Consider the following 18,180-nt stretch of genomic DNA (forward strand, 5'->3'; position numbering starts at 1 on the left):
AGACGAAACCAACTTCTCTATTCTTCATCTTCTCCTTCAACAAATCGGCCTCTAGATCATCTGGGTTCATAAATAGCAAGTGTGAGTACATAAGGTACTCAGCAAGTCCTACCTCAAGGAGGGACACTAGATGCATAGAGGTAGATCAAGGATAAGACTATAGAGTCTTTACGTTTTACAGAAAGCTAGTTTTTTATGCAAGGTTCAATTTACAAAGACCATCTTAAAAGCATTTTTGAGGGTAACACATAAGTTGAGCTTATAAGGGGGGTGTCGGCCCTGAGGGAGATACTTCCATCCACCATTTCCCACACTTCTTTTGTCGGTGGACACATAGTCCAAGATACTCAAGGTACATAGCCAACTCCTTCGTTTTTTGAAAATACGAGCACATTGCCCACTTACACACCAAGGAGGTACTCATACCGAAAAGCTAATCATTGTGACTGAACCATAGCATGTCCTTGACCGAGGACACGGTTATCTGGATAGGTTTAACACTCTGCAGAGATTATACACTTTACCCACAAGATATGTACAGACTCCCACCTTAGCAACTGGTGGAGTTATCATTACGAGACACAACGACCTCACAACGTAGTCACAATATCTACTCATAGGGCACTAAGATACCATGGGCCTTAGAAGATCTACGGGAAGGACCACTTAGCAACCCCAAAGCTCTGATATAGCCTTAACAATATCACCACCGGGACCTTGAGCTACGCACCACCCAAGTCTTCTCCTGGTCCCCATTGCCACTACCAGCCTCCAGGTGGGTACCGAACTAAGTTGGAGAGGTTAGGTCAAGTCCTGCACATTCAGGCCATGTGGTTGTACAAATGGATACTAGGTAGGATGTCACAGCGAACCGGTCCTTATACGACCGAGGTAAGTGTCTTCCAGCAAGAACACCACAAAGGCGAACCTTACTCCAAGGTAGTTCCTACCTTTATGGGTACCTTACTCACCCTCGTCAACAATACTCTAGAGTTTTCCAGAACACAAGTTTTACATGCACACGCACTAAGCACACAACACTTCACATTTTTTAAAATGAATGATTAACATATGTAAACAATCTGGTTCTTTTTTTTTTTAGCAAAGCAATCCTAAGTATGCTAGTAAACAAGCATTCATCCAAATAATCATTATAGTTGATGTTAGGGATCTTCTAGGGTTTTAACAAAATAAAGGTAACAATCTTAAGGCATGGCATAAATAAGCTAGGTCATAACTATTCTAGCATATTGTTTAAATCACAGCTATTAACTTAATCATGCATATCCCTATTATTTAAAACAATGGCTCTACGGGTTGTATTTGAAAACTTAGGATCAATTTGATCAACGGTGTAAGACTTGCCTTCGTTGAAGTCCTCGTCTGCTCCTTCAAACTCCAAATCCTCAAGGTCTTCCTCGAACGCGCCTTCCTCTAACAATCGCAACAAACGACAAAAGCGCACACAATCAATCAAACGATTAAAATAAAAACTAAATAAATTACAAAAGTTATGAAATTGATATGATTGGATAGATCTCGAATTTAGATGAATATCGGTAGAAGAATCGTTGAAAACAGAGTTAGGACGGAGGTGAAACGAGCTTTGAAAGTTTTGCCAGGAGAGAAAATCAGAAAAAAGAAAAGAATGAAATATTCCTGGAATATTTTGGTTTTTTTAAATCGACTCGGTTTAGCGGCTCAGCTCGGGAATTGGCTCGGCGGCTTGGCTCGGCAGGGCCCACCTGTTAGTCGCGAGAGAGATAAAAGGGAGGGGAGCCGGCCCGACTGATCTGACGGGGAGAATGAGAGAAGGCGAGAGGGAGAGAGAGAAGGGTGACGGGGCGGTGGCAGGCATGGTGGCGACGGTTAGATCCGACCGGCGGGGCAGATCTAGCGGCAGCGAGGAAGCGAGGGCTTCGACCGGCGATGACAAAGGAGACCCAGGTACGCTCCACTGGGGGGAGAAGAGAGGGAGAGAGAGAGAAGAAGAAAAACGGCAGGGAGCTAACTGACGGTAGCGACGGCGCTCGGAGAGGGAGGCGGCGGAGGTGAGGGAGAGGGTGGTGTGGTGCGGATGGGGGAGGGAAACGAGTGCATTGTTCACCCCTTAAATAGACGACGACGGCTGCACGAGCGTGAGAGGTGAGCGGCACGGGGCGCGAGGACTGCCTGCGGGGCAACGCGATGGCACGGCGTGGCACAGGACGACGTCGGGTCAGGGGAGGGGGAGAAGAGAGAGAGAAAGGGAGAGATGAAGGGATTTCTTTTTCTCTGAGAAATCAAGGGTGTGAAACATGAATCATGAAGACTAGCATCTGGAAAGAGCTCTCATGTACAAAACAGCATAGACCAGACAAAACCCAGGCATCATCACGTTATCGTACAATGCTACAGTCTGACACGGTGCAGTAAGCACCGGATACAGAGTAACCAGTGTCAATTACGACCTGATCAACTGACTGGATTGATCACAAGGCACAAGCACAGGCGATGCTGCTGCGAACATTATCCAGACCAGGACATAGATCAAGAATCTACATAGCACTAAGCAACAAGACTGCATAAACATCTAATTCACATTACATCCAAGCATGGATTTCTACACGAATTCCCACATCTTGTGTTACCCATGTTCCTCAGAACCTAAATTGCATGAACTGGTTCATATGAGCAAAACAATCTACCCATGGAAACAAGTTCATGTTGAATTCTGAATAGACGTACCTTGAGTCACAAAGTCCACAGAACCATGGCTACTAACTGGGCCAAACATAACATACAGCCACTAGATATAATGGATGGTATAGCTACATCTATATTTGTAGACAAGTGAGTAAAGAAACGGTTAAAAATAAGAGCCAGAATCATTTGCCACCCATGTCGAGATGGCATAGAGGATGCGCCCCTTCCATCCCTGCAAGAGCCATTGGTGATCTACATCAATCACAAAGTCCTTATGGTAGCAATTCTTGACCTTGTTTCGCACTATCTGCACGATTTCTGGATTCAATGGCAGCTGCTTCAAGCCTGCTCGTTGATTCCGCATCTGCCATTGCTTATACGTCTCAGGACGCTCCACCCGATCTGTACCTTCACAAGCAATGACATTCAGTGCAGACCGCCCAAAGATGTTCTGCTCAATCAGCATCCTCTGGTCGCTGTCCTTTGGGGTGGTTGTGTCCAGAACATCAAACAAGGCCGAGTAAAAGAACATAGCCTCCCGGAACCGTGTCACGAAGAATGGGGCACTGAATGAGCCATTCACAATTGCATGGATGAACGTATGAGGCCGCAACTTCCTGATGTTATTGAGCACGATATCCCTTGGACTTTCAATCACAACACTCTCATCCATCAAGTTCTTGAACTGATACAGGCAGTTCACGATGAGCACCTCATCTGGATCGATGTTCAGCTCCTCCATGCGGATGGATTCCATCTTAGATGCCGCGATCGCCTGATACTTGAATGGCACACCAAACTCATGGGCATATTTACCAAGGCGGCGCCCTGTCTCCTCAATGCGCTCAGCCGGGCGGAACCCAGGTTGGGGGAGGTCAATGCCGGTAATCCTCACCTCCGGCGGCCCACCCTCCCTATCTGCTATATGTCGCAGGAAGCATGGCCACTGGAACCCATACTGTATACCATAATCGACAATATGTATCTTTTTCTTACCCAGGGAGGCATTGTAGATCGTGTGATTTGAGAATATGAAGACCACTTTCTTGAAGCAGATGGCGGCCATGTACAGCAGGTACGCTTGGAGGAACGCCACAGCCGAGGTGCGCTTCGCCATGAGCGACTGGTACACCATGCTGCCAGTGCCAGCGAGCCGGGCCTGCAGGCCCTCAGCGAAGCAGTGCGCCAAGCGCTGCGTCGCGTCCCCCTGCGGGGTGGCGTGCTGCTTGATCTGCTTGAGCAGCTCGGTGGCGCTGCGGCGGTCGTCCGTGGCCACGGCCTGCGCACAGTGGATGAGCAGGGTGCGCAGGTCCACAACCTCCCTCCCGCCGCGCCGCCCTTTCGCCTTCCCGTTCCCGGCCTTCCCACCCTCGTTCTTGTCCGCCTCCTCCTGCATGGCGATCCGCAGCTTCTGCATCTGCTCGACGCACATCTCGTGGGAGGGCATCATGATCTTGTCGAACATGTCCCGCGCGGCGTCGTCCTCCCCCTGCACCGCGCTCTGCTTGCTGTTCCTGCCGCCCTCGAGCTCCAGCAAATCGTCGTCGTACGGGTTCTTGCGGCCCCGACCGCCGCCGCCTCCAGGCATCGCATCGACAGCCTCCTCCTTCATGCTCACCGCCACAGCTGGCGCCGCGGGAGGAGCAGGGGCACCGCCGTTGAATCCGACCGCGATCTTGTCCTCGCTAGGCAGGAACTTGTTGGACCCCTGGACGCCGCCCCTTTGGAAGTCCCCCGACGAGTAGGAGGGCGCGTCGAAGTCGATGACGAGCTTGTCCTCGCTGGGCAGGAACTTGTTGGCCTCCTCCATGCCCTTGAGGAAGGCGGAGCTCATGAAGTCGGAGTTGGCGCTGGCGCTGAAGAAGGCTGCTGGGCCGAGGTCGACCTCGAAGCTGGTGGGGTAGGAGTTGACGGCTGCGGGGGTGAGGGGCGCGGAGGCGTCGAAGGCGACGTCGGAGGAGGAGCAGGAGGGGTGGGTGTTGCCGCTGCTGCCGCTTGGGGTGGTGGCGTCGTCTGAGAGGATGTCGAGGAAGGGCTGCTGGGCCTGGATGAGGGCGGGGTGGTCGGGGTAGTCGTAGAAGAACTTGTCGTCGATGTCCTCCTCCATGAGCATGCGGGAGATGTAGGGGAGCACGAGGTCCTCCGGAGAGCCGGCGGTCCCGCCCCCGCCGTTGCCGGCGGGGGAGGGCTGCTGCTCGTTGTGAGGCGTGGGCGGGAGGTCTAGGTAGGAGGAGGGGGAGGCCGGGGTGAGGTCGGAGAGGTAGAGAAAGAGGTCGTCGGCGCCGGAGCCAGGGGAGGGGGAGGGGTCGTAAGAGGAGCCCATGGCGGCGTGGGGGTTGGTTGGGCGGGGTGAGTGGAGGAGGAGGGATTAGTGGTTTTGTAGGAGCTGGAGTGGAAGGAAGGTTCGACGAAGGCGGCGGCGGCGCAAATAGGATTGGGGGATTTGGAGATGATGAATGGAGGGAAGGAAGGGGAAGGGGATCGCGAGCCGCATGGCTCTGCGCCGCACGGCGGCCGTGGGCTCCAGTTTGGTCGGGCCTGGGCTCGGGCTCGGGCTCGGGCTTGATCTAGCACGATGAGGCCCACAGGGCTTGACCGGTCGGTGCAGGTGACCGGAGCAATGGAGTTAGGGGTGGCAACGGATCAGGTGAGGATTAGGTGGAGCAAAAACGTACTCATCCCAATACTAAAAAATGAAACCTAATTTGAATATGAAAATCAAATTGGATGTAAATCCACTCCCATTCTTGACCTCGGAGGGGATCCAAAACCTGATGGTAAAATCGTAGCAAAATCTAAGAGAGACACATTGCAACGCTCCCTCCCCCTCTACGTGATCGTAATGGCATCCTACATCGTCGCGCCGCCGACAGCACCATTGTGATGATGCTCTCGGGCCTGCTGAGCTGCAGTAACAATGGTTGCATCGACTTCAGCCCTACGGACCTCCTCGCTCATGGGGTCGAAAGTAGCGTCGTCTTCTTTGACCTACGTTTCATGCAGCTCATCTGCGTCCTCCCTTGCCCTTCGCGCCCCTCGCCTCCTTCGTCATCGACATCCGCTAGGTGCCTTCTGTCGCACCCTCCCTCGCCGGCGCCGCAGGCAGCGACATGAAGGACAACAACCGGCATCCGCTCCACCTCACCGCAAGGGATAGGCACAGTCGCACCATCGTCTGAGATGCCCACGCACAGGTTATACTCTGTTGACTGGGGAGGCATGGGACGACGAGGCACAAGAGGTCGCACTAGGCTCTAGCGGTGGCGGGGTGCAGCAGCTGGGGCAGGGGTGTGGTGTGTGAATGGGCAGTAAGGCCTAATGTGCCTCGGGATTTTGGAGCATGAGGTACTCGCGGGTGCAAAATAAGATGTGGACTCAAACCTAACTCACTGTCATACTTAATTGGAGTATGTACTGGTATTCCTCACAGAAAAAGAGAGAGAGCATGCACTGGTATTCGTCACAGAAAAAAAAGAGGGAGAGAGAGCACGCACTAGTATTCCTCACAGAAAAAAAAAGCAAGCCCTGGTATTCCTCTTAGAAAAAAAAGGAGAGTATGCACTGGTATAGGCACGCTGTTGGCCTCTCAAACGTTTTTCGTCCACCGAAATCCATCTATCAGCGACTCATTTTTTTTGCCAGAAGCTCGTATTTATCATAGCCGTTGTGCACGCAAAAAAAACCATGCTCGTCATATAAAAGTGTGGCGAACTATGGAAGCGATCTAACAAAGCCGGAAATGGGCGCTAGCAAAGATTAGCTCAGTGGACCCGGTCACGTCTCACTTGGCGATCGATCTTAAGTTTTGCCTGCTGTTTGGACTGGTTTTTTTATGGATGCATCATGGGTCATATATCACGCATGGGCCAATTTAAAAGCACAAACTCAACGACGACGTCTATCCAATAACAATAGGTTGTTCGGCCCTCGTGTCGCTCTCCTAAGGGCGACTTAGGTGACTTGGCCTCGCTACCCTTAGGCCCACCTTCGTGCTCAGTGTGTCCACCACAGCCACTGCCATTCGACGGTGGTGGTGGCAGTCAGCGACGGGCCAAGCGGCTCCCGTCGTGCCCTTCCTCCCTCTACTCTCTTCTTTTTTTTTCTCTTCTTCGTTCTGGCGGTCTCATGGTGCGACTTTGTCCTCCTTCTGATTTCGGTGGGCCGGATCCACACGTCGTCGACCAGATCCGTGCGTTTGCGGCTAGATCTGTGCACCGCCGGTGGGATCCGTGCATGTGCAGTCGGATCCGGACGCCATTGGCTGGATCGGGGTGTCAGTGGCCGGTTCCACACACTGTTGGCATCAGTGGCCTCCACAGGAGAGTGGTGCAGTGCGGTGCGGCGCGGTGCAACGTAGGGTAGGGTGGTGCGACAAAAGTGGCCTGTTGCAATGGTGCGGTGGCTCCCCTGCAGCAGTGTGGTGGCTCCTCTGATGCAGTGCCCTGCAGTGCGGTGCGGCGCGGTGCAACGTAGGGCAGGGTGGTGCGACAAAAGTGGCCTGTTGCAATGGTGCGGTGGCTCCCCTGCAGCAGTGTGGTGGCTCCTCTGATGCAGTGCCCTGCAGTGTAGTGGCACGATGCAATGTTGTTGTGGAGCGACTGCGATAAGAGACGCGGTGCGGAAGCTCCCCTGGCCGTGCGTGGATCTCACCGCCATGGGTTTGACGTGGCCGATGCGCGGTTGTGGTGCAGTGGTGCGGTGTGGCAACGACGCGCGGTTTTTGGAGGCTATCGAGGGGTATCGCCTCCCTGGCTTAGGTGTCAGTCATTGCCGGTCGCTAGGAGATGTGTATGGAGGCTGGTGGTACGGTGTTGCGTTAGTGCGGAGGCCGACGGTGCGTGTTGGTGCGGAGGGTGTCGGTGACAGTGAGGTGGCGTTGGTGCGGATCGTGTGGTGGTCGGCAGTGGTGCGCGAAGGCTCCATGCCTCGCGGCTTGGCTGTTGCTGTTGGCACTTTGGTGAGCATTGCTATCGTGGTGCCCGATGTGGTGGCCATCGAAGGTCATCGTGGCTAGATCCGATGCCCTCTCATGCAGATCTAGCGACAGTGGGGTGCTTCCCTACCTCATGTCGCTCCCCCCGTCTTGGCCACCCGATGCTTATTGGGCTCATCCCCTTGTCGATCTATCTTCTTTCCACCTGTTTTGACCCATGGGGAGTCCAGTCGTTAGTGGTGGCCTTGTGGGCAGCATGCGCGTGAGGTGTTGGTGGCGGCTTCGATGATTGCGTTGTGCCGGTTCGAATGCATGGTTGGTGGGTGGAAGGCTCTCCGCGAAAGTCTTTCCCAGCTTGTTGTTGGCACTGATAGTCTGTTTCAGTGTTGGTTCTTAACACCTCGATCAATGTTCACACATGGAAGCTTAAGAATCGACACTGATATATTTTTAGTTCTGGTTCTTATATAACAGGCATTGATGTGCAACTACTTTTGACTAGTTCTGTAGTAGTGTACACCTTGCAGCTTATTTCTATATGTCCATCTGTGCATGACACTATCAAAGAAAACAGTTTAGGTGAGACCTCTTATCTCACATTTTTTTGGAACAAAAAAAAATATGCGAGGCGCGTCCAATTAGGGCGAGACAAAAATCTCCTACGGTCCCAATTGAAAGCCATGTGTGACAAGCTACATGGTTGGAATTGTGAGAGATAGCCAGTATCTCCCACGGTTCTAGTATGATCCCGTCACATATAATATTACGACAGATCCACTGTTGAACCGTGCGAAATACTCTAGAATCGTGGGGATACCAAATGGCCCATCTTCTCTCATATGATTTCTCTACCCCACGATGAGAAAAATAAGCTTTGTATCCCATGCTAGCTGGCCTTTAAGTTCCCATTGGCCGGCTACCTCTCTCTCTCTCTCTCTCTCTCTCTCTCTCTCTCTCTCTCTCTCTCCCCCCCCCCCTCATTTGCCTCTCTCCTTCACCTCTTGGCTGTCGCGAGCTCCTCCGCCTCGCCTCCCCATGGCCGCTCCTCCTCCGTCGCCACCGCTAGTGCTCTCTACACCATCTCCTTCTTATCCAAGCATGTCAGATGTAGAGGAGGAGGAGACCATGAAGGTCTTGTCAAAAGGGGACAAACTTTGAGCTCACCATTGAGTCGGAGGAGTGTAGGGAACAGGTAGGCTACGCTAGCCTAAAACAAAAAATTCTACCGTATTCACTCAAGAAATCATGCTAGTCAGAGATCATAGATCGTTACCGCTCGACGCGCGGTGTAGCGAAAGAAGAGTTGGAGTATATCAATCTAACGTCGTGCGCGTCAAATTCCTCGAGCAGCTTCTCGATCAGATCCGCGACCAGCCCTACACAAGTGGTCGTGCTCCTCGACCAACTCCAAGCAGGTGGTCGTGCTCCTCGACTAGATCCGAGAAATCCTGACTAGCTCTTAGCAGCCTACGACCAGTTCCAAGTGGTCACCGCGTGATCCTCGACCACAACGGGGAGGCCTCGATCACGAAGAGGAAGTAGTCGATTACCTTATCGACAATATAGCATGTACAGCGTTGTGATCTTCACGCAGAGAAGATTAACGCCACAATAGCAGCAGTGTCTCTACGGTATCCACATGTACAGGGATGGAATGCCGTACGCCGGTGTGCTAGCACCGCGCGCCCAGCTAGGGATTCACATGGATTACTGAAAGAGGTGGCGGCTAGGGTTTTGTGGCAGGATCCACTCTTGCACCCATGGCTCCTCCTCTTATTTAGAGTACGCTAATGAACCTTTAATCATATTAAAACCCATTATGACTCTAAATCCTAATGGACCTTTAATCATATTAAATCTCACTCGCAGATCCAATCCGTATATGTGATCGCCTCTAGGGCATATCACCTACAAGGAGGCCAATGACAATGAGGACTTCGACATGTGGTGGGAGGGTACTTGGTCACCACCAAGTTCGGGTGAGGAGACTATACCACTTCACTCCAACGAGGAGGAGAAAAAGGATGAGGAGGATGAAGAGGAGGAGGCTGATGATGCATCCGTCAGCAGCAACTTGCACTCAGAGGTGGAGGCCGGTGGTGAGGAGGCTGGCAGTGAGGAGAAGGCCAACATCGTGGATGATACTGAGGGTGACACTAACCCTGACGGTCTCACAGGCGTGGGTAATTCCAACACCATGGGCCACACCAGCACCGAGGGCGATGCTAGCACCGAGGGTGATGACGACAGACGGCAACTCTGACTGCAGTGACAATGCAACCATTGGTGGTGAGCCGAGCAAGAGATGTATGATCTTTTAGGATTAGTTAGGTGTAGATGATGGCGATCCAGATTGCAAGATTTTGTATAAATCCAGATTTTTTTTAGTAACTGATCTTTCTTTTGTTTAAATTTATAAAAGATTAGTTATTAGTTGTGACGATGGCGCCGATGAAGAAGGCTAGGATAGTGTAGCTATGATGCAAAGATAAAATGTACCGATATTCTTTTGTGTATAATAAAAAGATCAATTTTTAAATTAAACTCACTTATGTTTAAATTATCTTATGTTCATGTGTTAATGTATGATTTAAATATCTATATTAATGTATGATTTAAATTTGATCTTGTGTTTAAATTTCGGTGCCACCTGTATATAGTAATAACAGGTTAAAAAGAATATATTTTAAAACCTAGGCATGAACACAAGTTGGAACGTGGTAAGAAGGATGGGTCAGAGGTATGAGATTTTGAGTTCAAATCTCAGGCAACACACTGGCGAAAATAGTTAAAAAAAAAGTGGGGGTGGCTTTTGGGGGCACATTTTACTATTTTTTATCCTTTTGTCTCTAGAACAAAATATCACTGCCATTTTGTCTCCCACAATTAGCGATTATCTCACACGACTACTTGCTCGTGGGAGATAATGGGTGGTAATCTCTGACGATATAAATGTAACGGCTCAAAAACCATGTGGAATGAGGTTTTCTGAGCCGTGTGAGATAAGCCTTTGTGTGATAGTGAACTCCATTACAATGACCTTCAAAGAGTGAGATGTTGCACGTACTCCTCCTCTTTCATCGTGCTACAGCAACACTAAAACCACAAATAATATCTTTCCTAAAAATAGCCTACAGAAAAGAGACTAACATAGTGCTGCAAACCCAATCAAGATTGTTTGCTTTTGTTTTACTCCTCCCCATCTTGTACCTGTAATCTTGGACCATCTCTTGATGACTCCTACCTCTTGGATCGGAGGCGGGTGATCAAGAAGGATGATTGCATGTATTGTAAGATCGGGATGATAATGATGGCACACTCTTATTTCTTTTATATTTGACAACAGTTACCTGCAGGTTGAAACTCTTATTCGGCGGCATATGTACTCTTTTTAGAAAGATATTATGAATGTATAAATCGCTACACAGTGTACCATATTTGTGTACATTTCTAAAAAAAGGAAGGAATTGAACATAGTCATATGCTGAAAATTGTTACAAAATGACCTATCTGGATCTTAAACTAAATCCTAAATTACAATCCTCGGACCAATGCCACTCATCGAAAGTAAGGGAAACGTCGTTGGAACCAAAAAAAAACTTGTGATTATGGATACGGTTGAACATTTTGTTGGTGAACAAAATAGGGAAGAAGCTTATTAGCCTCTTTCCTTGGCCAAGTGGTTATTGACATGTCGATTTCAAGGCCTCGGGACGCATATGTTGCCGAACACCATAGTAGGGTCTAGAGGCATGTATACTTTTTCAGGAAAAGTGTTTCAGATTTCAGATTGATGATGATGGCTGCCATTTTTGTCCGTAGCAACTTTTCCATCAGCTTTCCGCTGCACATTTTGGTAGTCGACGATAGGCGGCTATAGCCACGCGTAAAATATCAGTGTCTTTTTATATTTATGTAAAAATGATTGTTGTGTGATTGCGAGACCACACCATAAGAGTCTCACATATTTGATAAACCTGTGGAAAAACTACAGCTGCTTAGCTACCTTGGTGCGTTTGGCAGGAAAAAAAGTTTCATATTCTACTCAGAATTAGTAAAATCTCTGTCAAACAATGCTTTTAGTAAGTGATTCTATTTTATACTTTGAGGGAGAAACAGACAATTTGATTTCTCTCGTTTTGATTTCTCTCGTTTCTAAATCACTTATTTCTCATTTACAATTGCCATTCTCTGAGAATCAAAATTCGTCCTGCTAGTCAAACGATTGTATAAAGTGATTCTGATTTACCATAGGAACATTTTAAGAAGAAATTGAAACCAAAATATTTATAAAAAATTTAAAACTATACCAAACAAACGCGTAATTAAGAAGCAACTGAGGACGACATCTCAATGATTTACCACTCTCCCAACGTCCGGGTGTAGGGTAGCCGTCCTGTTTGGGACCATGTGTAGCTCAATATTTGTCGGAAAAGTTCAAATTACGGCCCTTTACTACAATATCAGGGCAGTTTAAATTCATATCTTAATAGTATCAAATAATCCATTGCTCGTCCACTTTCAAGGAAACTAACTTCAGAAGGGTCTAAAGCTCTATTAGTTCCTGCTACGTACATAAGTTAATACAGCTCACGACCGCCTAGAAAAGCCCTTCCATGAAACCAAAATTACAAGATTATTCTTGCATGGTTGCATTGCTCGCCGGATGTGATCGACAGGTGGCCCAGCCGCCTGGCAGCTAGCGCAAGGCTGGGGAAGAGCCCACACGACAGCCAATGGCAGCTTGTATGTATTCATTGCTTTCCTGCTATTTGGTAAGGAAATTCTGCTAGGAGATTTTTGATCTATATTGTTTTTCTTTAATCTAACAGTTGATATGTGTAATTAAGAGAAAGAAGAATATACATGATATACACAAGAGATCCTTTTTCTGTGAGATCGAGTCTTATAGAATTTTCTTTATGCTAATTCTACTCAGTTGGAGAAACCATACTATAATAAATATATTAATATTAAAAGACAAAGAAAAAAAAAAGAAGGAACAACATAGAACCTGCTAGTCCCACTTACATGCCAGCACAATCTCAACCCTTTCCCTCCTTCCCTACTTGGATGGCAAGATGCAAATTGTTGTTCCACCATGCATACAAATTTGATGCTTCAGGAATCGATGAAAATTCGGTTCTACGGTACATAAGCTCAAATTCCTCTCCATCCAAATAAAGTTGGAAGGGCCACACAACCATGCCCAGAATCTACAACAAAAATGATCTATCGATTATCTACTCGCTACACCCAAGAAACAAGGAGGGGTTGTGGACAGGGTGATCTACTATCCTCCTTGGAGTCTTTGACATATTACCTCCGCTAAAAAATAATAGAGCATATTTTTTAAAAAAAATATTAAATTTTATATATTTTAACTAACATTTAATTAAATTATAAGAATATCTAATGTATAAAAATTATATAATTAGTTTTATAATTCAAAATAATTCACACTACATAGATTTTATAGCTATAAATAATATATTTTATAACAAAATCTTAGTTAAAATCTAACTTTAAAGACCAAGTCTAAAAGAAATACATCTATTATTTTAAAACAAAGAAAGTAAATATTTAGGAATATTAAGAAGAGAGAAAACTATCCACTTAAGTGAATTCTAATTCTCCATCGTACTTCGAGCGATAAGCCCCACTTACCTTCGCAATCAACAAATTGTTCACTGACTATCATCTGGCCACTCTAGCTAGCAGAGCAGAGTAGGCCAAGAACAAGGATGCATGCAGGCGATGAACGAAGAACGTTTCTATCGCTTCTTCTTCCCGACATTTCTTTCTAATTGCTCACGGGTATACAGGTAAGTAGGCGAGGCTGCCATCCCTGTATTTGACGCTACGCACGAGTGACCGGCAACGGCAAGGCTCGCTGGAGAGAAGACATGTGTGGAAGCTAGAAATATTCTGTTTGAGAGTCAAACACACTATCATTATATAAGATCTAAATAAATTATATAAGATATTATAAAAATAGAAACAGTTAAAAGAGTTGTACATACCGATCCATCGTGCCACATCTCTGACACAGGCATGACCCAAGCTGTTGTGCCGGTCCGGCCTAACCCGTTAGCTGTCGTGCCGTGCTTAGACCGGGCCGAAATAGCCGTGCCTCATGCTGACCCACTTGATCCGACCCACTTGGTCACCTTTAAATGTCACCATTGAGAGCAGCTCACATGATAAATCGTCCAAATTATCAAGGATGAAACTGCTCATTTAAGATTTAGGTTTTTGCAGGCGCGTACCATCTTGGGCATCTTATAGTGCGAGAATAGGTCTTCATCATTGGATTAGGGATTTGCGGGGCTCCCTGACCTTGTTTTTTGCTATTTTCTAGTTTTTTTTAACTCTTTGTTCGTAATCCATGAGGTTTTCTTCTAATTAATATAATGGACAATCCTCATGCCAGATTCATTAAAAAAAGAACAAAATGTCAACATGCATGCTAGTATCTAGGTAATGCCGGAAAAGGAACATCTTTATGTTGGTAGTCAAGACAGAGGTACATAAATATGGCATTATGGAGATCGCTACGGCCTGTAATATGCTGCTTTGATATCTACTATTTATATGAAAATAATAATAATAATAATAATAATAATAACATTACTATATTATGGAAATGTTTTTCATGATAAATATGATGATACTATTACATATGAACAATCCAAGTCGTTCTTCTTAAATCAATTATCAAAGCTAGGGAGTTTTAACTGCATGCTTTACATCGTACAGAGGGAGTATTAGCTACATTATTCCACAGATTCGGTCAAGGAACCAATAATGTCATTGCATCGAATCAAAGGCTGATTAGTCTCACTCAATTGCAAACAGCATGCATTTGCCCACGTGATAGCTTAGAAAAAGGGGAAGACGTTTGGTGACTCTCGTCATGGTCCATGGCTGCCAGGATCAACAACAACAAAGCAACAGATTTGACTTGCGGCTGGCCCCAGTTTATAAATTTGTCAAAATAATCAAAGGTTAATTCGGGTATATAGAAAACTCAAGACCAGTATCAGAAAACACAACTAGGCAGGAAAAGAAAAGGTGTCAATTGCTCAAGCTATCTGATTCACTGAAGTAGATAGTTTTGCAAAAGAATTTTTAAACGCCAAAAGCACTTTGAGAAGCAAACAAAAAGTAAAAAGCCTGCTATATTGGTAATTTAAGCTATACTGCAAAATACAAGGAGCAAAGTGCTCGATTTAACAGGAATTAGGCAACATATCATTTTACCATGCAAACCTCGAAAACAACTTAAAGCCTCCTATAGGAATTATAGCAGCTACCCCAAATTCTGCTTGCCCAACAAAGAAGCATTTAGACCAGGCTAAACAGGCAGAAAGACAGTTCAGTAGAACAAATTCGATCCAATTTGCACTATTTAACCAAGGTGTTTAGGCCAAGACTAAAATTTCTCTCTTGTATATCTCAACAAAAGAGTAGTCAACAAGTTTTTATTTTATTTTATTTATTTATCTGTGAGTAATCAAGAAGCGCTCACTAAGGAAGGGGGGGGGGGAAGAAACGTATCAATCTCTGTTAAATTAAGTGTTTAAAATGAAATAGGCATGCCCACAGTAAACAGTAAAAGACTTGTTATCAGCATCTAATATCGACAGCACCAGTTGCAAGATGGTGACTTGATTCCACTTATTTTATCCGATCATCAAGCAGATTTTTTTTTCTAGTTGCAAGTTTGAATGATTGTTCCCTTTCAACTATAACTTTATGTGCAGAAAGTGAAATTCCCAGCTTGATTACAGAATGATCTGCAAATAATAGCAAGCCATCACCATCTATTATCAGAAATGATTATACAGGACAAAACATAAGACAATAACAAAGTTACATGAATCCTTAGATATACATGAAAATGTATGCACGAGCCCACTGCTATCGACAGCAACCATGACCACGATGCTGATAGCCACCAAAGGGATCGACACCGGTCACATCTTGTTCAATCCTAAAATCTCAAACAATAGAGACAAACTTTATCATCATCTGCTCCAATTAGTCCAAGCTACACGTAGCTAGGGATAGTGATTTTCTGCGCCCCAATAAATGTTTGATCCGGTGTGACGATCATGTGCACTACCATAAAGATACCGCCCATGTAAGATCTACCTAGTTTAAACAAGACCAGATGATGCCTTCCGATGGCACTAGTGAGTGCTCTGAGTGGCTGCGAGAATTTCTTTATTTTGAAAATTCAATTCTAATCATGGTGCAATATGATGGGAGACCAAACCAAGAGGCAACATCATAATTCATGACCACTATGTGCTTAAACTACGCTAGATAGGACATCAAGCAATGCAGCCATAACCACCAAATCAATGAACTTGGTTATGATGGGTTGGGTCCATTTTTCTCCCCATACATCAGGGACAAGGAATCCAAAAGATTATGTGCATGGCACGATTTGACATCATGCAGACAGGAGATTAATATTGAGGAGTGGCCCTTCAAAGCCCTTCCATGAAACCAAAATTACAAGATTATTCTTGCATGGTTGCATTGCTCGCCGGATGTGATCGACAGGTGGCCCAGCCGCCTGGCAGCTAGCGCAAGGCTGGGGAAGAGCCCACACGACAGCCAATGGCAGCTTGTATGTATTCATTGCTTTCCTGCTATTTGGTAAGGAAATTCTGCTAGGAGATTTTTGATCTATATTGTTTTTCTTTAATCTAACAGTTGATATGTGTAATTAAGAGAAAGAAGAATATACATGATATACACAAGAGATCCTTTTTCTGTGAGATCGAGTCTTATAGAATTTTCTTTATGCTAATTCTACTCAGTTGGAGAAACCATACTATAATAAATATATTAATATTAAAAGACAAAGAAAAAAAAAAGAAGGAACAACATAGAACCTGCTAGTCCCACTTACATGCCAGCACAATCTCAACCCTTTCCCTCCTTCCCTACTTGGATGGCAAGATGCAAATTGTTGTTCCACCATGCATACAAATTTGATGCTTCAGGAATCGATGAAAATTCGGTTCTACGGTACATAAGCTCAAATTCCTCTCCATCCAAATAAAGTTGGAAGGGCCACACAACCATGCCCAGAATCTACAACAAAAATGATCTATCGATTATCTACTCGCTACACCCAAGAAACAAGGAGGGGTTGTGGACAGGGTGATCTACTATCCTCCTTGGAGTCTTTGACATATTACCTCCGCTAAAAAATAATAAACATATTTTTTTAAAAAAAATTAAATTTTATATATTTTAACTAACATTTAATTAAATTATAAGAATATCTAATGTATAAAAATTATATAATTAGTTTTATAATTTAAAATAATTCACACTACATAGATTTTATAGCTATAAATAATATATTTTATAACAAAATCTTAGTTAAAATCTAACTTCGAAGATCAAGTCTAAAAGAAATACATCTATTATTTTAAAACAAAGAAAGTAAATATTTAGAATATTAAGAAGAGAGAAAACTATCCACTTAAGTGAATTCAAATTCTCCATCGTACTTCGAGCGATAAGCCCCACTTACCTTCGCAATCAACAAATTGTTCACTGACTATCATCTGGCCACTCTAGCTAGCAGAGCAGAGTAGGCCAAGAACAATGATGCATGCAGGCGATGAACGAAGAACGTTTCTATCGCTTCTTCTTCCCGACATTTCTTTCTAATTGCTCACGTGTATACAGGTAAGTAGGCGAGGCTGCCATCCCTGTATTTGACGCTACGCACGAGTGACTGGCACGTGGGACCACGTGGCTGGAGTCCCGGCAACGGCAAGGCTCGCTGGAGAGAAGACATGTGTGGAAGCTAGAAATATCTCGTGTTGAGATAATGGATAGGAGTGTCATCAGAGGTGGTCAAACGGACGGTCCGACCGATACGTCATGTCCATTGAGGTATGGTCTCGGGTTGTACTGTGTCGGTTCACGGTACGGTATATCCGATGATTTTTTTTATATCAATCTATCAGTCCGCGAAAAATCACAAAAACTAGCTTTCACCGAAATCAAACACATGACCTTTTACTTACAGTCAAGCACACTATTATTGCACCACATATCATATATGATATTAGATCTAAACAAATTATATAAGATATTACAAAAATAGAAACAGTTAAACAGCCTGTACCGTGCCGGCCCGTCGTGCCATAACTCCGACACAGGCACGACTCAAGCCGTCGTGCCGTGCCATCCTAACCCGTTAGCTACCGTGCCGTGCTTAAACCGGACCAAAATAACCGTGCCTCATGCTGACCCACTTGACCGGGCCCACTTGGCCACCTTTAAATGTCACCATTGAGAGCAGCTCACGGAATAAATTGTTCAAATTATCAAGCATGAAACCTCTCATTTAAGTTTTAGGTTTTTGCAGGCGTGTACCATCTTGGGTATCTTAAGTGCGAGAATAGGTCTTCATCGTTGGATTAGGGATTTGCCGGGCTCCCTGACTTTTTTTTTTTTGCTATTTTCTGGTTTTTTAACTCTTTGTTCGTAATTCATGAGGTTTTTTTCTAATTAATATAATAGAC

The 18,180-nt window shown here is 45.7% G+C and overlaps 1 protein-coding gene and 1 long non-coding RNA gene across 2 annotated transcripts; both read right to left on the reverse strand.

The window, feature by feature from the left end:
• Nucleotides 1-2,348: 2,348 nt before the first annotated feature.
• LOC133904720 (scarecrow-like protein 34) lies at nt 2,349-5,135 on the reverse strand. Its single transcript, XM_062346222.1, has one exon. It carries the CDS (start codon nt 5,006-5,008, stop codon nt 2,849-2,851), a length of 2,160 nt encoding a protein of 719 aa, XP_062202206.1. The 5' UTR covers nt 5,009-5,135; the 3' UTR covers nt 2,349-2,848.
• A 9,121-nt stretch (nt 5,136-14,256) lies between these two features.
• Nucleotides 14,257-16,098, reverse strand: LOC133905136 (uncharacterized). Its single transcript, XR_009907571.1, has 2 exons — nt 15,516-16,098; nt 14,257-15,417 (listed from the first exon to the last, which is right to left on the reverse strand). It is a non-coding gene; the product is annotated as an uncharacterized LOC133905136 (long non-coding RNA).
• Nucleotides 16,099-18,180: the final 2,082 nt, after the last annotated feature.

Source organism: Phragmites australis, chromosome 22 (assembly GCF_958298935.1).
Source record: "Phragmites australis chromosome 22, lpPhrAust1.1, whole genome shotgun sequence".
Classification (NCBI taxonomy): Eukaryota; Viridiplantae; Streptophyta; class Magnoliopsida; order Poales; family Poaceae; genus Phragmites; species Phragmites australis.

Coding starts and splice junctions, on each gene's coding strand:
- LOC133904720 (XM_062346222.1), bottom strand. CDS start 5,008: ATGGGCTCCTCTTACGACCCCTCCCCCTCCCCTGGCTCCGGCGCCGAC.